Source organism: Chlorocebus sabaeus, chromosome 17, assembly GCF_047675955.1.
Source record: "Chlorocebus sabaeus isolate Y175 chromosome 17, mChlSab1.0.hap1, whole genome shotgun sequence".
In the NCBI taxonomy this organism is placed as follows: Eukaryota; Metazoa; Chordata; class Mammalia; order Primates; family Cercopithecidae; genus Chlorocebus; species Chlorocebus sabaeus.
This window is the reverse complement of record NC_132920.1, coordinates 33,804,328-33,826,676: the sequence shown is the minus strand read 5'-3', so window position 1 is coordinate 33,826,676 and position 22,349 is coordinate 33,804,328. Positions and strand designations below refer to the sequence as shown.

Sequence of the window (22,349 nt, the reverse complement as noted above, 5' to 3'; positions counted from 1 at the left end):
GCCCCCACGCCCACCCCTGCTGCCCACAGGCCCACCTCGATCTGGGACGTGTGGTTCTCGTAGTAGGCCAGGGGATCTTCCTCCTCCTCCTGTGCTGGCACTGAAGACTTGAGCATCTGTGACAGCTGCTTGTTGTTGAGGCTGAGCTGGAGATGGGGAGGGCATGGAGGTCAGACCCCAGCCTGCACATCCAGATCTGGCACTCAGCCCCTAGCCTCCCAGGCCTTCCCCCAGCTCTGAACTACACTTCAGCGAGTGTTCCCGCCAAGCCAGACCAGGCCAAGCCCAGCCCAACTAGGACTTAGCCTCAAGAATCTGGTGCCAAAGGGAGGGAAGCGGGAGAGCCATTACCAGAGAATCCCAGAGGATAGCCGGGGCCTTCCTCAGTCCTGCCCAAGTGCAGCCCAGGTCCTGCTTAAAGCTTCCAGAACCACCCCTGACCCACCTGAGCCTTGCTTCCATTTCTCAGTCTGGGTTTCACCCCTGGCTGCCAGTCCCGATCAGCCTCCTGAGCTGTACCCCCAAATTCTAGCCTGGCTCATATTCTAGGGCCTCACTCTGTTCCAGGCCACACCCTTGGGTCAAGGCTCCTCCCTGGGCTCCAGGCCCTGCCCCACCCCCAGTCTCGGGGCCAGCACCCACCATGGAAGAGATACCCTCGGCCTCCTCCTCTTGAATGCGCTTCACCGGCTTCAGCAGGTGCTGCAGCTGTTTATTGTGCCTGGAGAGCTGAGGGAAAAGGCAGCACAGTCACCAGGGCATGGTGGCTGGGGGACGATGATGGTGACTCGGGGGTGATGGCAGCTTGGGGGTATAGTGGCTGGGGGTGACAATGGCGACTGGGGGGTGATGGCAGCTGGCGGGGGCATGGTGGCTGGGGGGCATGGTGGCTGGGGGGCGATGATGGTGACTGGGGGGTGATGGCATCTGGGGGACATGGTGGCTGGGGGGTGACGATGGCAACTGGGGGGTGATAGCATCTGGGGGCATGGTGGCTGGAGGACATGGTGGCTGGAGGACATGGTGGCTGGGGGGTGACGATGGCGACTGGGGGGTGATGGCAGCTGGCGGGGGCATGGTGGCTGGGGGGCATGGTGGCCGGGGGAGTGATGGCTGTCGGGCACCCAGGGGGCCACTGGTGGAACTGGTACCTGCAGCGCCAGGATGTAGATGTTGTGGCCCACTTCACGTGGGCTCACCTCCGAGTTCTCACGCTCTTCTTCCTGCAGGTAGGCCTTCTTGATGACGTCCACCTGGAGGGGTAGTGCCTGTTCCAGTGCTCTCTTCCTAGGGTGGTAGGGCCAGCCTGGCCCTCATCCCCATCCCAACACACTCCACCCAGTCCTGCCCGCCCGCCTGCCCACCTGCCCAGCCTCACCAGCTCCTGGGGCCGCAGGCTGATGAGGATGCGCTCGGCATTTTCACTGTCATGCCGGCTCTCCATCAGAGCCAGGAGCAGTTTGGAGGCATTGTCCTGGATGGAGGGGCGGAGGGAGGCAGGCCACAGTCTCAGGGCCCCCACCATGCCCCTGACAACTTCTCCCTCATTCCTCTCCATCACAACTCTCCCATCCCACAAAAGGTCAGGTGCCATGACCTTCCCATCCTCCCTCCCCTAGGCTTAATGAGAAGCATCCTGCACAGCCAGCCCACCCATAGGCTTGCCTTCACCCCCACTGTGGCAAACACTCAGCTACCCAGACAGCAGACACACACACAGCAAGTCCTCAGCTAAACCAGGACATATTTGTATCCAGAGTGTGTGTTTCAGCATGCTTGCGCACACGTGCACTCATGTATATATAAACATGCGAATATTACACACACACCCTGCACACACCACACACTTGTGCATCCAAATGATGCCCCATCACACACATAATCTAACACCCACATATTACACACCACTATGCACACTTGACACGCAAGTCACACATACGTGCACGCACATCACATGCACACCCAGCACTCACACACCTGCCACTGGGCCCCACCTTGAGCTGCAGCACCAGATCCATGCGATACTTGCACAGGGGGCTGATGTCATTGAGGATCAGTGCGGTGATGATGTCTATGCCATTGGACTCGTGAGTCACAATGCAGGTCTGGCAGGAGGCAGTGGGGGACACAGGGCCCAAGCCCTGTCAGAATTGTGGCAGCTCCAGAGAGCTCAGCCTCTCTCCCTGCCCCAGCTGGCTGCATCTACCCGCATGTCCACACTGCCACCCTGGCTGCCGCTTGTGCCACCAGGCCAGCTCACCTGGTTCTCATGGCAGGGGCCCTGGCAGTACTCAGTGAGGGTCTCCAAGGTCTGGATGACGAGGCCCACGTTGTCCTCATTGATGTAGAGCCCCAGCAGCCCCAGGCCACCCGTGGTGCTGCCACACATGATGTCCAGGAACTGCAGCGTCTCACACACCAAGTTGTAGTTGGTTTTGTTGTTCTGACAGCGCAGGAAGTTCTGCGGGGCACAGACGGGTTGGGCACAGCACAGCTGCAGCACGGAGTGGGAGGCTGGCCTGGGGAGCACGATCTTGTGTGCTGCAGGGGTAGGGGAACCACTGGCCACAAAGCAGCAGTGCCCAGGCCAGGGCACACATGCCATAGAGGGACACCAGCCACAGTGCCTGGTCTGCATGCCAGCTGGCTGGTGGGGAAAGGGGCAGGTGTGTGGCAAGGCACTCACCTGCAGGTCCCGGTTGTGGTTCTCGCACAGCAGCTGCAGAAAGCGCAGGATGGGCTGCATGATGAGCACGGACGTGCCCATCTCGTTGCTCTGCACACGTTCGCTCACCTCGTGCCCCCGGCGCAGGCTGGGGCCCAGTGAGTAGCGGGATGAGGAGCCAGGTATGGAGAAGGAGGCCACGCGGCCTGTGGGCGACACCTGGTGAGGCTGGAGCTGCCCACCCCCTGGGCCTCCACCCTGCACATCTTATCCTGGGAGCCCCGTCACGCTGCGCCTCTGCCTCAGACCCCTGACCTTTAGTGGTGGGGTCGACTGGCTCACGGTCCTCATGTGGCTGGCTGCCCAGGTCATTCATGTTGACTGCCACGGTGGACTTGGTCTCCTGCTGGGCCCGCTTCATGCGGTCATGCAGCACCTTGAAGAAGCGTTCTGACTTCTTGTCACTCATCATCAGGTTGTGGAAGGATTTCTGGAGGTGGACAGTGGCCAGGGAGCAGCCTCAGCACTGGACCCTGCTCCTACTCAGGGCGTGGAGCAGGCACACCACACTGCTGGGGCCACCGGGGCCACAGGGGCCTGACTGAAGGCCTGGGTGCTGGCGGCTAGCATCCATGGCCACCCATGGGCGGCTCCATGCCCCAAATCTGTTCCTGCGTCACGTGGTCCCTTCACCACCCCCGCATATCCCTCTGCCCCAGCCAGGCCTGAGCCCATCTCCTCATCATCCTGCCCCCATCATGCCCACTCTTCTCACCGCTCAGCCTCTGCTCAGGCCTCCTGCTCTCCTCTTTCACACCCTCCTTGGCCTTCAGTGCCCAACTCAAGGCCCACCTCCTCCGAAAAAGGGAGGGAGGCAAAGGAAAGCATGTCCAGGCCCCAGGCCCCCCACACCTGGATCTCTGTGTTGCCACCATCCAGCAGGCGGATGGCCAGGCCAATGCTCTCCTGGAAGATCTTCTCATTCTTGGTGCTGGTGATGAGGTCGCATACCAACTTGGTGGCCCCCTCCTTGTCCAGCCGGCACTGGGTGGCTGCGATTGCCGACCAGTCTGGGTCCAGGCCTGCAGGGGGACTCAGTTGAGGGAGAGGTGGTGGGACAGGAGAGCGGAAGGGAGGGCCCAGGGGCAGGAGAAGGCGATACTGACCAGTGCCCATGGGGTCAGGAAGGTCCCCCCGCGAGGTGGACTTCCGGTTCTGGAGGTAGTTTTGCAGCAGCATCTTGCGCAGCTGATTGCCCTGGGGGAGGATGGGAGTGAGGCCCCATTGTGGGTACAGTGCACCATTGACCACTGGCCCGATGGGCTTGACAACCTGAGCCCCTGGGCACTCCTGACTGGCCCACCCAGCACTTGCCCCACCAGGGCACTCACCCGGTCCCCATACTTGGTTTTCTTGAGCAGCATCTGCTGCAGGGTCCGCAGCACCTTGATGCACAGCTTCTCCTCCGACTCCATGAGGTCCTTGGTGTGCTGGATCAGCCTGAGTCAGTCAAGGAGGCAGCTCAGGGCAGCCCCATGCTGCCTCGCTCCAGCCACTTTCCCGCCCCATCCCAGGCAGGAACACCTCCAGGTCCTCTGACCCCGTGAGCCTGTCTAGTCCCCACCGGGCCCTTCCCTGCCCCCGGCCGCTGCACCCCTGCTGCCCCCACGCCCGGTGTCTCGCTCACTTGGACAGGAAGCCCCCACTCTCGCAGCGCTGGTAGGCCTCACTGCCCTCCAGGAAGAGCAGCTCAGGCCAGTGCAGGACGTCCACCAGCACGGACAGCTCAGCCTGCACCAGGGGCTTCAGCCGCTCCTCCAGGGCTGTGATGATGTCCTGGGGTGGGCAGGGCAGGGTCATTGCCAGACCCAAGAAATGACCTGGGTATGACTGCCATTCCCCTGACCCGAACACCAAACGGCTCCACAGATTGCCCTGCCTCTGTCTGAGGGGCCCACACCCACAGAGACACCCTGAACACAGCATGATGTCTGTCTGCTCAGAGCCCTGGCTGGGAGCTGCAAGGCCTAGCTTCTCTCCCAGCTCTGTGACCTTGGGTAAACCCCTTACCCTCTCTGAGCCTCAGTCTCCCACCACGTGGGGAAAATAACCCACCACACCCCTCTACAGGCCAACGAGATGGCACACAGAAATGTGCTGCGTAGACAGGAGGGTGCTGCAGGAGCCAGGGGTGGTCCCGAGCTCCAACCCCACTAGCAGGCCTCTGGGTTCTCCAGGCTTCCTCTGGAAGGAGGCTCCCCAGTCCCCTGCTGCAGGGCCTGCCCTTAGCAGCCCCAGAGTGGGGAGAAGCCAACCAGCCCCTTCCTGGAAGTGTGAGCAGGACAGGAAGAAACACTCCCCGAGAATTTGCCCCTCCAAAGTAGGGAGGATGCTGAGTCAACCAAGCAGTTCCCGTGGCAGATGCCAGGCAGCCCCACACCCACCTGCAGCTTCTCAATGATGTTCTTGTAGTCCCACTGGTTAGCGGTGGGGGTGACGCGGGGGAAGGCCCGCGTGGTTGCCTTGTAGCTGGAGGCGTTCCGCTGGGCGGCAGCTGCACAGCTGGCTCCACTGCTGAGCATCGAGCTGATGTGGGCGTCCAGGTCCATGGGCAGCGAGATGGCCCGGCCCTTGGCTGGGTGGGAAGGGAGGGGGTGCTGGTGCAGGGGCAGTTCAACCAGCCAGAGGCCAGGCTCAGGGCTGCCACACCAGGAGACAGAGTGAACTAGACTGAGGGTCTGGGGGACAGAGACCCCCCACCCTGGCCTACGCTTGAGGGACTGAGAGGCTTTCTTCCCCTTGTTGGGTAAAAAGAGAGTTTCTGCCTCTTTGATTACCCTCTGACTCTACCCTGACTTCCCCCTCCTTTCTCTCACCTGTCCTCTCCTCTTCCCCAGCTGTCCCTAACAATCCACAGGCCTCCCTCCTGCCTGAGCCCATCTGCAAATACCCATAAAAAACTCTAGCTGGAGAATGTCGGCCAGCATCCTTCTCTGGGGAACTGACTCAGAGGAGAAAACAGCTTCTCTCAATTGCCAGGATGCCAGGCAGACACCAAGAAGGACTTACTGAGAACCACCTGGGAGCAGGAGATGGGCGAGCTTAGGGATAAAGTGTTTATTAGGAGGGCAGGCGTCCCCATTGTGAGCAGTGGAAGGAGTGGTTTGGAGCTGGTCAGTACCCCGGCACACTCACCCACCATGGCGAGGGTCCGGATGCAGGCCTCCACAGAGCCCTTATGCTGCTGCTGTAGCCACGGACACTCGAGGAGCCGTGTGGTGGACTGCAGCAGCTGCACCACAATCGTCTGGTGTGTCTGCAAGAAGTCACAGAGCCCGCTGCTGCAGCCCAGCCCCACACCCTGGGCAACCCAAGGTCCAGGAACCAGGGCCCAATCAGAATGGGCATGGGTGGAGAGACGGAGCCTTCACTAGCCACCATATGCCTTTGTGCTGGTTGGAAAAAGGTACTTGCATTCCCTTCAGCAGTGCACGACCTGCCCAGCTGTACACGGCAGCCCTGTAACTCCCCAAGGCTATGGGCTCATAGCCATGTTGCTGACTCTTTCAAAAAATGTTTAAATAAATTAATGTTGTAAAAAGATGATGGATTTACATGGTTCAAAAACCAAAAGGTTATTTAAAAGATAACACTTTGAGGCTTGGCACAGTGGCTCACACCTGTTATCCCAGCACTTTGGGAGGCCGAAGTGGGTGGATCACTTGAGGTCAGGAGTTCGAGACCAGCCTGGCCAACATGGTGAAACCCCATCTCTACTAAAAATACAAAAATTAGCCGGGTGTGGTGGCGGACGCCTGTAATCCCAGCTACTCGGGAGGCTGAGGCTGGAGAATTGCTTGAACCTGGGAGGCAGGGGTTGCAGTGAGCCAAGGCTGTGCCACTGCACTCCAGCCCGGGACACAGAGTAAGACTCCATCTCAAAAAAAAAAAAAGGTAACACTTTGAGAAGTCTCTCCCCTATCACTCTCACTGCCCTGGAGCTGATCAAGGATGGGGAAAGCTGACCCCAATTACCAGAGTTCCATGGTCCCAAAGGGATCCCAGGGCCCAAACGATGTGTGTCAAAATATACCACCCTTCCTGGGAAGGCAGGACTCAGCATTTTTCCCCCCAGTCTTAGAAACGCTACCCCACGCCACCCCAGCCCTATCCCCCTAAGTAGACCCTTTTGTTGGTTTCTTTTGTATTCTTCCAGTGTTTCTTTGATCTCGGTCATGTAGCAGGGCCCTTCCTTAAGGGAATCTGGCTCGCTTTCATTCAGGGGGCTCTGGGCTGAGCAATGGGTTGAGTCTGGGAATCTGGGGATTGACTGAGGAGCCATGAATCTTTCGTGATTCAAATCAGGCTTCTGTACACTGGCCTGGAGCCCTTCTGCTTAGGCCTTCAGAAGACTACCTGCCTATTTCAGTTCTAAGATCACTGTGATCAACTAGCCAGCACGAAGGATCTCTGCCAGGGAGACTGTCGTGATCCCTGCTTTGGCTGTGCCATCCCATGCAAGGCACGTCCACCTTTTCTTTGGTGAGTAAGTGCTGCCACTCTGGAATCTGCCACACCCACTGGACTTGGGAGTTCCTGCTGGATGATACCATTCCCACTGTCATTCTGGCCCACAGAAACTGAGATATGCTTGTTGTTTTAAACTGCTAGGTTTGGGGATAATTTGTTAACACAGTATAGATAACTAATACACTTAGGCCGGGCGCGGTGGCTGACACCTGTAATCCCAGCACTTTGGGAGGCCGAGGCGGTCAGATCATGAGGTCAGGAGATCGAGACCATCCTGGCTAACACCGTGAAACCCCATCTCTACTAAAAATACAAAAATTAGCCGGGTATGGTGGCGGGCGCCTGTAGTCCCAGCTACTGGGAAGGCTGAGGCAGGAGAATGGTGTGAACCCAGGAGGCAGAGCTTGTAGTGAGCAGGTATGGCGCCACTGCACTCCAGCCTGGGCCACAAAGCGAAACTCCGTCTCAAAAAAAAAAAAAAAAAAAGATAATACACTTATGTATCCTTTTGCTACTTCTTTATGTACCATAAGCAAATATGAAGATATATTTTTATTTCTCCCCTTCCTTTCACAAAAGCTAGGCAAGTTGGCCCTGGGGTGGCGGGAGAGGAGAAGCTCACCTGCAGGGAAGTGCTGTTCTCAGAGAATGGGGAGCTGAAGAAGGCGTTGATGGTGTCCAGCACGACGCTCAGCACGTACTTCTCCAGGGTGGGGTCAGCCACGCGCTTCTCACGCTTGCTGCAGACCTGAGGCAGGGGAGAGGAATGCCTGGGGGGGTCCTCACATGGGGCCCCTCCACTCCCACCCCTCCTGGGGGGCTTTGCCCACACCCCACACGGGGACAGACCCGCGCCATGTCCAGGGTGAAGTTCTCAAAAAGCGTCCAGATGTGGTTGCTGGTGTAGATCTCCTTCATCTCCACCTCCGTGTCCACGTAGCAGTGGTTCACGAAGTTCACATAGGCCATTTTCACCTGGGCAGTGGGCGGGAGGTCAGGGGTGTGAGCAGGCTGCCCAGCTGGGCTGTCCCTGCCACATTGCTCCTGTCCCCTGGCCTCCCAGTTCCTGCCCAATTCCCTGGCTTGGCTTTGCCCACTCTTCCTGTCCCATGGCTTTACCCGCCCCTTCGCCCCATCTCCAGCGGTCTTGCCCAGTCCCCCGATCCCCACCTCGGTGATGCAGTCCTCATGCGTCACCACAGACACCACGTCCTCCAGCGGCAGCAGGGAGGTGCACTTGATCTCAGTGTAGACGTTTTTGCCCTCGGCGCAGGCAGCCAGCAGGTCCACCAGGGAAATGTGGTACATGAGGGGGCTGTGGTCCTCCACGCCATCGCGGGCGGCCTTCATCATGTCCAGCAGGTGGGCCAGCGATGCCTTATCATTGTAGAACACGACCACATCGTCACCTGCATTGGTCAGCTGCGGGCAGGAGGGGGCACGTGTCTCACACTCTCGGTCCAGCAGACCCTGGGCTCTCCTCTCCTTTGCTTACCAGGGGGAAACTGGGACTCTGACCACAGAGTCCCACCTGAAATCAGGAAATCCTCCCCTGGCTGGGATTTGGGGGTTCCCCAGCTGATGTCTCAGGCCCTCTGCCAGCAGAGATATTGACCCCAGGACCCAGAAAGTCCCCGCATCTCCCCCCTGGAAAGAAGTCCCATGGGGGTCATCTCAGAGGCAGCTTCCTCCAGGAAGCCCTCGCTAATCCTGTCCTGCTCACCCCCTCCCTCCCCTGGGCTCCCACAGCGGTTATTTAAACCCTCCTCACTAAGCACACACCACATCCCTCTCGTGCCAGCGACTGCATTATTCACAGTAACATAATAATAGCAATTAATAATTAACACTGCGCAGCAGTTCCAGCACATCATGTCTTGTTTATGATGTCCTAATCTCCCTTCAGTGTTTGCTCCTTTCTTCCCCTGCCGCCTACACTGTCAGATGCTCAGGGGCAGGGACCACGTCTATTCCAGATTTAGACTTAGCCCTTTATCCTTCGTGCCTTCACTCAACAGGTGTCTGTTGAGAACCTACTATGCGCCACACACTGGGGCCCTGGCGATGCACACAAATGATGGGGTCCCTGCCTGTGCCCCCCAGGAGCTGGCACTCAGCTGATGTCCCCCGTGCACATACAATCCATGGCACGTAGCGGGTGCTTCCTGATTTTAAATGAACGATGACAATTGACAAGTGAAGGAATGCGTGCTTGATTTCTTTCTGGCCTATTGTCTGAGTTCTGCTGGGTGTCTGATGCTGCTGGGACCCTGTTTGAGTTCTATCAGGTCCACAGCCTGAGTTCTACCACATCTGCCGCCTCACTTCTCCCTCTGCGTCCCCTCCATGTTCAGCAGCTGAATGTTTCTTTTGTGACCCACCATCTGACTTCTCTAACTCTGCAGCCTTCCCGCCAAGCCTCTGCTCTGGGCCCCCACCCCAAGATCCCTGAGCACCCCTCAGTCCCGCCCTCACCTCAGTCATGATCATGTCCTGGCACTTCTTGACGTACTTGCCCTCGGCCTTGATGACGGTGTGCAGGAAGTCCAGGTACTGCACATGGCGCCCGTGCGTGGCCAGCAGGTGCACGAAGTGCTGCAACACGGGCTCGCTGATCTCGGAGCAGAGCTGATAGTTGTTCAGGAAGATGTGCTGCATGGTCTCTGCCTCCAGGAGCTGCAGTGGGGGGCATCTGTCAGAAAGAGTTCTGGGCCCTGCCCCCACCCTCCCGCCTCGTCCAGGTGCTCCCAGCCCTGCACCCTCACCCCTGGTGTGAGGAAAAGGTGCAGGTGCTTGTGCAGCAGGGCCTGGTTGCCAGGGTTCCCTGCACAGAACTTCTGCAGGAACTGGTGCGTGTAGCGTAGGATCTCCATCATCTTGGCATCACCCTGGGCACAGGAGGCAGGGAGAGGGTGTTGGGCCCACCAAGGAGGGAGGCAAGGCCCCAGCTAAGCTCTGACAGGAGCAGGGGCGTGTCGGGCTTGGGACTGGGACCATGAAGAGGCCAGGGTAAAGGGAAAGTGGGGCCCCCAGGTCAGGATGGAAACGTGTGAAGGGCGGGAGCTCAATGGCCGAGATGAGGCTGGAGTTGGGGCAAGGTGACAGGGTCACAGTCAGTGTCAGGGTGAGGCCTGGAACATACTGAGATCAAGATCAGTCATGGCAAGGGGCTGAGGGTCAAAAGGGGAGATGCGACGAAGATTGGAGTCAGGAGCCAGGGTGGGCCTGGGGACAGGTCAGCGTAAGATGTCAGGATGAGGAATCAAAACCAGGGGTCAGGACAAGGCCAGCACTGATGTCATGGGTCAAAGAGAAGTTGGGTTCAGTGAGGGTCAACATGGGTCAAGGTAAGGAAGCTGAGGGTCAAAGGTTGAGATGAAGCTGAGATTATCAGGGTTAGGTTAGAGAGGGGGAAAAAAGGGAGTCAAGGTCAAGAATCAGCATGAGGCTGGGGTTAAATCAAGGTCAAAGGGGATTAGGATGAGGGGTAGAGGGTCAAAGCTGATACTAAGACAGGGTTCAGGGGTCAAGGCGTGCCTGCAAACAAACAGGGCAGTGTAAGAGGCCAGGTGAGGATGGGAGAGGTTGCCTGCATTAGGGCCTAGCGTACGGGTGAGGTCGGGGTTCAGGGGGAAGCCGCCCCAGGGAGTCAGAGGTCAGAAGTCAGAGCCACCTTGTCGTAGGGGATCTGCAGCAGGTCCAGCATGACCTTGTGGGCATCCATGTTCTTCAGAAGCCGTTGCTGCTTCTTCCTCATTTGCTCCCCGACCCCGCACATCTTGTTCAGCCTTTCCAGGATCTGCAGAGGAGGCGGGTGAGCCAGAGCCCCTTCCCTACTTCTCAGGCTGCCCTCTGCCCGGCCCACCACAGACAAGTTCCAGCTGGCACCCGGGACAGGAAGGGGGCAGGAGGTCATGGGCGCTGAATCAGACCCTTGCAACAGGCCAGGGAAGCACTAAAAAACCCAATTCCACCCGTAAAAGTAAATAGAACAATATGACTGCAAAATGGAATTTCATGAAATTCCTTCAGCTTTAAAATAATTCCATCTGGACCTTGGCAGGACTGTTTTTAATGTGCAGCAAAGGCTGGAAGATGTCTATTGTGAGGGCCAGTGGCTGGCCGACGGAGAGGCACAGGAGGTCGGGCCAGCGGGAGACCCCAGGACCATTGGGGCTACAGAGCCCTACCCCGAGGACCCTTGGCCACTCACGCCCTTGACAATCTGGTAGTTCTCACTGCTTTTCTCCCCTGGTGGGTGCAGAAAGCCCTCCTCGTCTGTGGGCCGCTGGAAGCACAGAGAGGATGGAGATCAGCCAGGCCCAGCTCTCACAGGGATGTCTGCCCTGGCCCCCTGCAGCCCCGCTCACCTCCTTCTTGTCCTTGGCTGCGCCTGCCTCCCCCTCCTCGCCCTTGCCGCTGCCCTTCTTGTCCACCCACAGCTCTGACTTCTCCACCATGGTCCGCAGCCGGTCCAGCTCTGACTTGATCACCTTGTAGTTCTCCACGTCCTGTGCTGAGATCAGCAGCTGAACCTGAAGGTAGAGGATGGGCCTGGCTGGTGAGATGGGCTCCAGGTCCATGCCACTTAGAGACCTCCAGCATCTTCCCTACTGGAGGGTTCCCCTCCCAGCATCACCTACCACCACCTGCCTCTCTCCACCAAGCCAATTCCCACTCAATGTTTCTGGCTCTGCCATAAGCCCACCACCTCCAGGAAGCCTTCCCTGATGGCCACAGGCCTCCCTGCACTGTCTGCCCTCAGCTGCCACATAACCTGGCTTCAGTTACTCACTGACTAGTGCCTCAAGTGGCTGTGGTCTGTCACTCATCCACTGAGACCCCAAACAGGCAGGGCAAAGCATAGTGTCAGCCCTGAACCCTGAAGGCCCAGGCCTGCCTCTGACTGCCACCATCCTCGCTCTGGGTCAGTGGGCAATGGAGGAAAGCTCCCTGGGCCTGGATTTCTCCCCGCTCTGGAATGGGAGGGAGAGTAGTAACCTCGCTGTCAGGGCGGCTATGAGAATGCCATGCAATAATGCAAGTCCAGTGCTCAGTGCCTGGTACATGGCAGGCACTTATTTTTTAAAGGCCAACACTGACTGGTATTGATATTTCACAGGGAGCTGTCGGGACTGCGTGACATCACAATAGCAAATGCCAGTCACGTCAGTGAGGGTTGTCTGCATGCTAGGCATGATTTGAAGCATTTAGCATAGGTGCACATAATAGAGTTGGCAAACTGTAAAGTGCTGTCCACATTGTAAGAAATGGCCAGGTTAGGAGATTCAGTCTTCACCTAGGAGCTCAGCAAGGCTGAAAACCCCAAATTAACCCCTGAGCTGTAAGCTCCTTAATCATCGTTTACTGTCCCCCAGTGCCCGGTGCAGGCCTCATGCTCAGGGCCAGGGCCAGGTAGTCCCGTCACCTGCTTGAAGGTGTGCATGGCCTCCTGGCGCTGGCTGAAGTGCTTGAAGAGCAGCTGCAGGGCACCCGAGACCAGCGGCGCATAGTCGTGCATGGTGAGGTGGATGAGCACGCGCAGGAACATGCGGCCGCCCTCGTCATCCACCTCCAGCATGCTGCTTGTCTTCCTGCGGACACGAGGGCGCAGGGCGCGTGGGTGAGACTGGCACGCTCCCTGCTGTCCGTGGCCGGTAAGGGGGCCCTGGCACAAGCACACTCCATGCCACCCACTCAGCAGATGCAGGGCCAGTCTAAATGTGTTTAAAATATTGACACTTTCTCAGCAGTTTTAACAGCCACTCCCCTGAATCCCCGGAGTGATCCGTGTCTCCTGGGATCTCTCAGGACTTCCCTTGATTAAGCAACTGAAGCAAGAACTCTTTTATTTATTTATTCATTTATTGAGACAGTCTTGCTCTGTCGCCCAGGATGGAATGCAGCCAGTGGCATGATCTCGGCTCACTGCAACCTCCACCTCCCAGATTCAAATAATTCTCCTGCCTCAACCTCCTGAGTAGCTGGGATTACCATTATGCGCCAACACACCTGGCTAATGTTTGTATTTTTAGTAGAGACAGGGTTTCACCATGTTGGCCAGGCTGGTCTCGAACTCCTGACCTCAAGTGATCTGCCCGCCTCGGCCTCCCTAAGTGCTGGGATTACAGGTGTGAGCCACCGCGCCCAGCCAGAAGCAAGGACTCTTAACATAGATCCCACTGCCACCATGCCGGGGATTCATGGATAGAAGCTGGGCCCATGAACAGAGATGGAGAAAACGTTACATCTTTATTTTTCCCAACCTCTAACCAAAATACAGCATTTCCTTCAATGAGGAAATATTTGTGGCACCTGTGAGTCTGTCACCAATAAATATCACAGATGTTTTCACACCACCTCAGTTGTTAAAATCACAAAATATCGTTTATATTCGTCGCTCCCTTGAAGTAATGGTACTAATTATACCCACCGGTGCGGCTCGCTACTTAACGTATTAGCAAAGAGGCACATATATCACTGTCACTGCTAATTTGTTTTCTCCAATATTTTGATAACTGTCACTCCAAGCCATTGGTTCCCTTTGTCTTGTTATGTGCTTTATTTTATGAGTTTACAATCACCATTCTGAAAAACAGTCCGTAGGCCCTGCTAGACCCAGGTATAAGCCTGGCCCCAAGATGCTAAGAGCCCCCAGTAAGCCTCCGCCTCCAGCCCCTCAGGGCTTCGGGCCGATGGGCTGCATGTCCCCACACTTCCTCCCTCCTGTGGGACTGGGGACGTTGTTCCAGCTATCCAGCTACCTGATTCAAGTCCACTGCACAAGAGAGGCACACCTGCCCTGAGTAGGGGTGGAAGAATGGCGGGATGACTAGGAACCAAAGGGCCCCCGAGATCAGTGGGACTGGGGAGGCAGGGGAGGGGCTGAGCACAAAGCCCAGTGAGGGTCTGCAGAGAGAATGGCAGAGGGAAGGGCCAGCCCCCAGCCCAAGAACCCAGACCAGCCCAAGAGAGGGTATCGAGCCTCCCAACCCCACACACCCCTGCAGCTCAACCCTGGCCTCACCCCACTCCAAACATGGCCTCCGCCTGCTCCCCGATACGATCCAGGTTCATGTTGGCAGCTGTGGGGAGAGGTGCAGATGGGAGCAAGTGGTAGGCCCAGCCCAGGAAAGAGGGGAGCACAGGCAGATACTCAAACCACCCTCTTTCCTGCACTGGCTGCACAGCAGCTGCTCTGCCTGCCCCTTTCTGGGAAGGAACCAAGTAGGGGAGGAGTCACAGCCCCCTACTTCCCTGCAGGGCAGTACAAAGTGGGCAGAGATCCAGGCTGGGGAGTCAGGAGATCAGGTCCTGGTCAAGCTCAGCCTCTGATTGGTTGTCACCTTGAGCAAGTCCCTGCTTTTCTGTGAGCCTCAGTTTCCCCATTTGGAAAACGAAGGGAAGGATGCCTGCCCTTCCCCCTCACTGAGGCAATTAAATGAGACAATGGAGAGAAAAGGCCTTTGCGGACTAGAAAAAGGAGCAGGGCTTGGGAGCTGGCTCCACCCCACTGCTGTGTATCCCTGGGGAAGTCGCACAGCCTCAGCCTGAAGGCAGGGCAGGGGCTCACTGGTAGAGTCGAAGGCAGGGGCTGTGCCATCAGCCCCGCTGTCCTGCATGGGAAACACCTCCACGAACTCCTTCTTGAAGACAGACAGCAGATAGGAGATGCGGTAATCCAGGCGGACATTGAGGATGAACTGGAGAAGAGGGGAAAGAATGAGGAAAGGGTCAGGTGAGGATGGGGTGAGGACTGACCTGAGGTCAGAAGGCCCTTCCTACTTTATGGGGGGCAGGGGGCCCCCAAAAAGGCTCTAGCACTTGGGGTAGCGGGGTCCTCAGCACAGTCCTTCGGGATGCTCCAGGATGTCACAGCAAAAAAAACAAGACCCCTCTCCCCAAGGTGGCCCAGGGTGCCCTCCCCCCAGCTCTTGCCCCAGTGATGGAGGACAGGGGCCTCCTCTCAGCATGAGGCAGTGAGCACCCCTGCACCCGGCCCACTCAGTCCCTCTTTCCCAGGTTAGACACTGACAGGAAGGGGAATGAAGCTCCCAGGTCCAAAACCTGACTCTTGTCCTCCTGTCCTGCTCAGTCAAACAGACCCTGGATACTCACAGGAGGGGAAACTGAGGCCTATGAGGGAGGAGGAGCAGCTACTGTGGGGCAGATGTGAGGATGCAGGGTTTGCAGACACGGGTGAGTCACACAGCCTCATGGCGCACAGGGCCTTTGGCCAAGCCCCAGGATGCAGACATGGAAGGCCCAGCCCTCAGAATGAGTCAGAAGCTCCCTCCACTCTGACACCCCGCCAGAGGTGCCCCATGGAGGTCACTGCACTACCCTTCCTGCCCTCTGGTGACAGCAAGGCAAAAGCAAGCATCCCCATCCCTCCTCGGGGATGAGCCCCTTCCTGGGGTGTGGCTGGGGAGTCTCAGATGAGACCAGAACAGCGATGACCGCATCCACCTTGCCAAGAAATAGGTTCTTAAATCTCTAGCTCTGCTTCAAAATCCCTGTGACCCTGGGAAAGTCCTCTCCCCACTTTTACTTTCCCCATCTGTAAAATGGGAGAATTGAGTTAGACTTCAGTGCACGTCAGAATCACCTGGAGGGTTTGTCACAACACAGCCCACAGGAACTCTCTAGTGTTCCTGACTCAATAGGTCTAGGGTGGGGCCCGAGAATGTGCATTTCTGTTTTTCGTTTCATTTATTTATCATTATTACTAATTTTTTAATAGAGATGGGGTCTCACCCAGGCAGGTCTTGAACTCTGAGCTCAAGCAATTCTCCTATCTTGGCCTACCCAAGTGCTGGGATTACAGGTGTGAGCCACTGCGCCCAACCGAGAATGTGCATTTCTAGCAAGCTCCCAGGTGAGGCTGGCCCAAGAACCACAATGTGGGAACCGCTGGGCCTGACAGCCAATCCCGATGGAGCCTTCAGTACCAAATACTGAGATCTGAAGGGGTTTGCCCTGCCCAGCCTCCCTATACCTGCCCCATTACCCTCCCCCATCCCCAACATCTCCCACGTGGTCCTGGCCCAGGCACCTGAAGGATTTCCAGGATCTTCAGCTTGGTCTCCATCACCACAATGTCCTCATTCTCCTCAAACTTGCTTCTGTCCAGCGGCTCAGCAGCACTGGCCCCAGCAGGCAGGCTGGGGGCACCGAAAACTGACTGCTTGCGGCTCAGCACCATGGTGGACATCATGTGCCCCACACCCTGGATGGACCGCCGCACATTCTTGCCTGTGGAGCGGGGAGTACAGGAGGTTGCTGAGGAGGTTGTAGAGGGTGTATAGCAGGGATCCCTGGTCTGATGAGGGAGGCAGAGGGTGTGCACATTCTGTTTGTGTCAGCTGCAGGCAAAGCCTTGCTAAGGAAGGGACAGGGCTAAACCAGGAAGGCTTCCTGGAGGAGGGGAGCTTTAAGCCAAATCTGGGGAAAGAAGGAGGTGTCAGGGCAAAGGTGAGCTGTGTGGGGAGATGACTGAGAACTGTCTGTAGGAAACCATAAGAGCAGCTACACAGCCTGGGGACTGAGGGGACACTGCAGGGAGGACAGCCCTGAAAACAGTACCAGGCTCTAGGCACCTTTTGTTTAGATGAGTTTATCAGCCTGGGGGTGTCTGGGAGGGCAAGGCTGCCGCTCGCTCATCCCTCAGACAGGCTGTGCCTCCCTCCTCCTCACACACACAATGACAGGGCTGTCTCGCTCCTCCCTCACTATCTCCCCTCAAGACCAAGCAGGGTTGGAAGGCAACTCCCCCAGACCCGGCGTCTCCAGGGAGTCCGGGCAGGGACCCCTCTGGTCTCGCTGAGGTGGGAGAGGCTTGGGCCCAAGATATCCCCTTGAGGCAGAGCCAGGTTGAGTGGGGGGAATGCGGGGCTGGGGAAGGTGTTGATCTGAGGGAACTTCCTGTGCTAGAAGGAGGCTGAGGACCGCCAGGGTGGCCCAAGCCGGGCAAAGGCCTCACCGCCGGGGTCCTCATAGGCCTGCAGCATGGCCGCGGGCCCCTGCACACAGTCGATGATGCCCAGCAGTGTGCGAGTGAGCCGCAGCAGCTCGCTGAAGCTGTAGAAGCCGAAGTAGATGAGGTTGTGCGCCAGGCTGACCACCTGCGGAGGGGCGGGGCCGAGGTGAGGTGGGAGGGGCCAGTGCGTGGGGGCGGGGCTTCGTGGAGGGCGGGCCGGGACTGGGGAAACTTCGTGGAGGGCGGGCTGGGACTGGCGAAAGGGGCATCATGAGGGCGGGGTTCCCAGGAGGGACAGCGGGGCAGGGAGAGGCAGCCCTTTCCCAGGCATTGGATCAGCAGCCTGCCTCTTGGAGAATCCCAGCCTTCTATACGGTACCCCTGCACTGGCTGGGGACACAGAAGGAAATGGGGGGATCCCACAGCCGATTCCTGGGTGCAAACTGAGGCCAGTGTAGGGCCAACCTGAGCCCCACGGACCCCAGCCCCTGGGCACTCCCCCAGCCACCTCAAAAGTGAGCTTGTTCTTCTCCTCGTTGGCAAAGGGCACAGCCTCGCTGACCACATTGTTGAGGTAGTCCTCCACGAACTCCATGGTGTTGGCAAACTTGTTCTTCTTGTCATCTCGGGACGCGTTGAGGTTGGAATCATAGCTGAGGGTGGAGGCCATGAGGCATGAAGGTCCCTGAGATGCACCCAACCCAGCCTCTGCCCCTGCCCCGCCCACCCTGCCTCCACCCCTCTCACTCCTTGATGGTGATGGCTGTGGGGATCTCAGTCCAGAGACGGGCAAACTTGACCGGCGTGACCAGCTCCTGGGGGTCGCGGTCCACATGCACGTGCAGCATCAGGTGGCAGAAGGAGGCGCGCAGGTCAAAGGGCAGCATCTCGTCCGCCATGCACAGGAAAATCAGGTCCACACCCAGCTGCTGGGAGATCTCATCGATGGCCAAGTACTGGCGGTCCAAGCACATGCGGGCAAAGAGCTTCAGCTGGTACCTGCAGGACAGGGAGGACGATGAGGACACGGCAGATGGCAGCCGCAGGGCTGCTGGCACTGGGCACTGGACTTGGTGAGGACTCAGTAAAATGGCAAAGGGATTAGGTTAAAGATGCACCAGCTGCAATTCTGAGTTAGAAAGGTGAATGGAAAACCTGTCTGTGATGACGAGTACTTGCAATTCTCCCCCTCCTGGCTAAGACTCAGCCAGGACAGGTTTTTATGGGAAGAGGGACGTCTGAGAGATGAGGGAAAGGGTGAGAGACAGGGGAGGGCAGTGAGGTGAGAAGAGCCAGCCTTGGCCAGGAAGGGTGAGGGCAAGATGGGAGAGAGAGGACAGGGAGGTGGGTAGGTGGTGAAAGGGGTGTGACCTTGATGGAGGGGATACAAAAATGAGGAACGTAGGAAGCTCTGTGCTGCCCTGGCAATACCAGGCCCTCTGCCTCCTCCTCACAGACATGACTTCCCAGGGGCTCTGGAGCCGGACAGCCTGGGTGTGGGCCATGGCTCACTGCTGATGGCTGTGTAACCTCAGGCAAGTTCCTTTACCCCTCTGTGCCACTGTTTCCCCAGTTTTACAACAGGAGTAACTATAGTAGCTACAACAAGGGTTGTCATGTGGCTCAAATGAGGGATCAGGACAAGTTTAAAAGGGGACTACTACGTGGCAAGCATTTAAGAAGGGCGTCTAAAGAGATTTTTTTTTTTTTTTTTTTTTTTTGAGATAGTCTTTCTCTGTAACCCAGGCTGGAGTGCAGTAGTGTGATCTTGGCTCACTGCAACTTCCACCTCCCAGGTTCAAGCAATTCCCATGCCTCAGCCTCCCGAGTAGCTGGGACTACAGGTGTGTGCCACCATGGACAGCTAATTTGGTGAGGTTATTTTAATAATACACATGTTTGGAAACAGGCTGGGTTTCTTTGAAGCCTGGTTCCTGTGCTGCGCCACCCAGTGCTATTCGGGGCACACAGTCCTCTTCACTCAGACTTCCTGGAATGAGGCTGCATGGCAGGGGAGTGACAGCAGGGACGCCTCTTCCGAGGAGGCAGGAGCCCCACCTGAGGCTGTCAGAGCTCATCCTCAGCAGGGATTGGCCAACAGCCTACTGAGAAGGCTCAAAGGCAGAGGAAGAGGGAGGGGAGGAGCTGGGGCGGGGCACCTGTAGTAGCTGAGCACATTCTCGTCGTGGGCGTTGCCGGCCCGCGCCTCCTGGGCCAGCTGCCTCACACTCTTCTCATGGTGCTCGTTATTCTTGTCAGTCCACGTGAGCCACACTTCCTCGTCTGAGTACTCGATGCTCAGGTACTCATGGGATTGGGCCATCTCCTTCACGGGCCGAAGTCTGCAGACCACCAGCAACCTGTCACAGGGAGCCAGGGCCAGGGCGCTACGCCTGGACCCCTCCCTGAGCACACCCAGCTGCACAATGCCAAACACCACAGGGACCCAGACAGACCATATACATCTCAAGGGCAGGGTCCGTGGCTCATTCTTTTCTGTGCCCCTTCCCCACTCCCCCACCCCGCCCCACAGTGCCAGGCACACAGCAGGACACATAAGAGGCACAGAGTTCACAGCTGCAGAGAGCAAGAGTGCCAGCTCCAGCCTGAATCCAGACAGGGCCTAAGCTCTAAGACAGCTGGGCGCCAGCAACGTGGAGCCCAAGTGCGGGCAGGGGGCGCAGGGCTCACTCGGTCCGGATGAGAATGTCACTGTTCTTGGGGTCCAGCACACACTTGCAGATGAGCTCCTGGGTGACGGGGATGGCAATGTGGTTGGACACACACAGGTCAGAGAGGTAGTCCAGGAACCTGGGGTGGTGACAGCCAGGGGTGGGGAGAGGGTCTCAGAGGCTGGTCCCTCTAAGGACGGAGCCCACCCTTCCCTTTCTCCTTCCCCAGCTGGCAGCACCGCCACCCTGGGACTAGCTCCCTCTCAAGGCTTAGAGATGGGTGGGATGGACTCCCAGGTCCCCAAGGAGGGAGAGCCCCAGGGCATCATCCTGGAGTCCGGGAAGGCTAGATGGGAGTTCGGGGGGACAGGGTGAGGAGGCGCAAGGGCCAAGGTGATATTCAAAATATTTAACAACTGGCTCAATACAGGTTCTGACTTTGTCACTGGAGAAGGTCTTGGGGGCCTCTAGTGGTACCAGGAGTCATTCCCATTGTTGCTAGGGTGGGCCAAATTTGGGGGATCCCAGAGAAAGGCTAGGGAGGCTAAGGCCTCAGGGGGGTGGCAGTTACCAACAGGTGCAGGAATAGTTCAGTATTCTCACAATCAGCAGACTTTCTACCCAGGCAAGGGAGGAGGGAGGGGCAGGCGCCGGGCGGGGAGGGGCTTCGGGCCTACCTGGGCTCCCGGTTCTTGCGCACAAGGCTGACGAAGGTCTCCACCTCGGTCTTGGTGATGTGCTTTTCCAGGAGCTTGCGATTGTTGTGCAGCAGGGCGGTGATGGTGTCCTCAGCCAAGATATCATAGCCAATCTGGGACTGCATCATCCCAAACTGCTTGGCGATGTGCTCCTGGGGGGCAGACAGGCTGGGGGTCACAGAGAGTCACAGGCGGGCCACAGGGCCCAGCTCTGCTCAGGAACACTGCCCCCAGACCCCGAGATAGGGACCCAATACCCTAGAAAGGTGGAGGTCCGGGAGAGGAAGCATCACTGGGCAGAAGAGTGACTTAGATTACGTAGTTATTTAGCTCGTGGGCTGTTTCCCACCAGAGCGAAACCTCCACGAGGGCAGGGACCTTGTTTGTGTGGAAGGATTGGCTACGTAACTTGTCGGGCCCAGTGCAGAATGAAAGAGCAGGACCCTTGCTCAGCACGGAATCTAACCCAGTGCAAGGCCCTCGTGAGCAGTGGGCCAGGTCCCGTTCCCATGAACTCAGTCCTGCCGTCTGGTGCCCTACCGGACCCCAGACCCCAAAACAGTGCCTGGCACAGCACGTACGCCTGAGGAAATCACTTGCTGAGGAAGGAACACGTAGCCAGCGAGTGGGCCAGCGGGGCAGTGGCACACCTGGTTCTTGCGGTAGTCCTCCTGGGAATGCCGCAGCACACGGTAGCACAGACGGAACATGTGCTGATAGGGGGCGTTCTTCTGGTCTGACAGCTCCTCCAGCCGCACCAGGGGACCTTCACCCCCCTTCTCACGGAACGGGGCCTTCAGAATGCCAAAGATCTGGGGGAACACGGAGGGTGAGGACTGATTGCTCAACACCTATCTGCATCCTGAAGTCATCCCAGGAGTCATCCCTGAGCCCCGACTGACTCTGCCCTAAAGCCAGCCCAGACATTGGCTTTGAGCTGATTCTAAGCTGGACCGCAACCCCAGACCAGCCATCCTCAGCCCCATTTCCAGCCCCAGCTCTCTCTACTCCTTGTTGGAATCCCCAGCCCATCCCTCCCTGATGCAGATTCTAATCCCAGCTCAGATCTGGGGCCTGGGGGAAGAGCAGAGGGTCTTGGCAGCTCAGGGTCTGAGGCTAAGAGAAAAGGCAGGCAGGGCCGCTGTGGCCAGAGCTTAAGAGATGAGACACAGGCCTGCCTTGTCAAAGTAAAATGTTACATAATTACAAAAATGTTTTAAAGGTTGGGGCTGGGTGGAGAGGTGAAAAAATTGTTCTGAAACAGAGACCAAAGTGACAGTGCAACAGAATGGAATGAAAAAACCTTAACTGGATCCTCATTTAAAAAAAAAAAAAAACAAGCTTTACAAAGACATTCTGGGAACATTAGAGAAATGTGATATGGACTTGGTATTGTTGTGATTTTCTTAGGTGTGAGCATATACTATGGTTATATAAGGCAATGTCCCTATTGTAATAGGGATGCCTGCTGAAACTTTTGGGTGTAAAATGCTGCCTATTTTGAAATGTGTGGACGGAAAGATGGATTGTGGGAATAGAGCTACATAAAGCCAAGGCAGCAAAATAGTGAGGCACCTTGTTCCCTGTACTATTCTTCTAATACTTTCTCAATATTTGATGATTCTCATAATAAAAAAATTGTTAAACATTTTTTTGAAGCACAGCTCTGGACCCGACATCCTGAGCTCAAATCCTGTCTGCCGCTTCCTAGCTGTGAACCCTGGGCCAAGCGACTCTGGCCTGTGTTTCAGCTTCCTCACCAGTAAAACAGGGTAAGAATCACAGTGCCTCCTCCAGGCAGTGAG

At 57.3% G+C, this 22,349-nt stretch overlaps 1 protein-coding gene across 1 annotated transcript in view; it reads right to left on the bottom strand.

Annotated features, from left to right (window-relative positions):
* ITPR3 (inositol 1,4,5-trisphosphate receptor type 3) overlaps window positions 1-22,349 on the bottom strand; it is a 74,733-nt gene that overhangs the window by 8,315 nt on the left and 44,069 nt on the right. The window contains exons 15-47 of the mRNA XM_007972918.3: window positions 21,195-21,356; window positions 20,524-20,696; window positions 19,866-19,985; window positions 19,334-19,516; window positions 17,922-18,173; window positions 17,683-17,827; window positions 17,178-17,319; window positions 16,251-16,450; window positions 14,769-14,898; window positions 14,223-14,280; window positions 12,624-12,789; window positions 11,566-11,730; window positions 11,409-11,483; window positions 10,869-10,994; window positions 9,961-10,083; window positions 9,671-9,871; window positions 8,366-8,617; window positions 8,045-8,170; window positions 7,818-7,943; window positions 5,861-5,981; window positions 5,110-5,300; window positions 4,353-4,501; window positions 4,057-4,165; window positions 3,832-3,922; window positions 3,578-3,747; window positions 2,981-3,155; window positions 2,687-2,871; window positions 2,261-2,461; window positions 1,995-2,105; window positions 1,379-1,474; window positions 1,152-1,253; window positions 643-729; window positions 36-146 (exon numbers count right to left, since the gene is read on the bottom strand). Coding sequence (XP_007971109.3) covers window positions 36-146; window positions 643-729; window positions 1,152-1,253; window positions 1,379-1,474; window positions 1,995-2,105; window positions 2,261-2,461; window positions 2,687-2,871; window positions 2,981-3,155; window positions 3,578-3,747; window positions 3,832-3,922; window positions 4,057-4,165; window positions 4,353-4,501; window positions 5,110-5,300; window positions 5,861-5,981; window positions 7,818-7,943; window positions 8,045-8,170; window positions 8,366-8,617; window positions 9,671-9,871; window positions 9,961-10,083; window positions 10,869-10,994; window positions 11,409-11,483; window positions 11,566-11,730; window positions 12,624-12,789; window positions 14,223-14,280; window positions 14,769-14,898; window positions 16,251-16,450; window positions 17,178-17,319; window positions 17,683-17,827; window positions 17,922-18,173; window positions 19,334-19,516; window positions 19,866-19,985; window positions 20,524-20,696; window positions 21,195-21,356 — 4,824 coding nt within the window. The remainder of the gene's footprint in view (window positions 1-35; window positions 147-642; window positions 730-1,151; window positions 1,254-1,378; window positions 1,475-1,994; window positions 2,106-2,260; window positions 2,462-2,686; window positions 2,872-2,980; window positions 3,156-3,577; window positions 3,748-3,831; window positions 3,923-4,056; window positions 4,166-4,352; window positions 4,502-5,109; window positions 5,301-5,860; window positions 5,982-7,817; window positions 7,944-8,044; window positions 8,171-8,365; window positions 8,618-9,670; window positions 9,872-9,960; window positions 10,084-10,868; window positions 10,995-11,408; window positions 11,484-11,565; window positions 11,731-12,623; window positions 12,790-14,222; window positions 14,281-14,768; window positions 14,899-16,250; window positions 16,451-17,177; window positions 17,320-17,682; window positions 17,828-17,921; window positions 18,174-19,333; window positions 19,517-19,865; window positions 19,986-20,523; window positions 20,697-21,194; window positions 21,357-22,349) is intronic.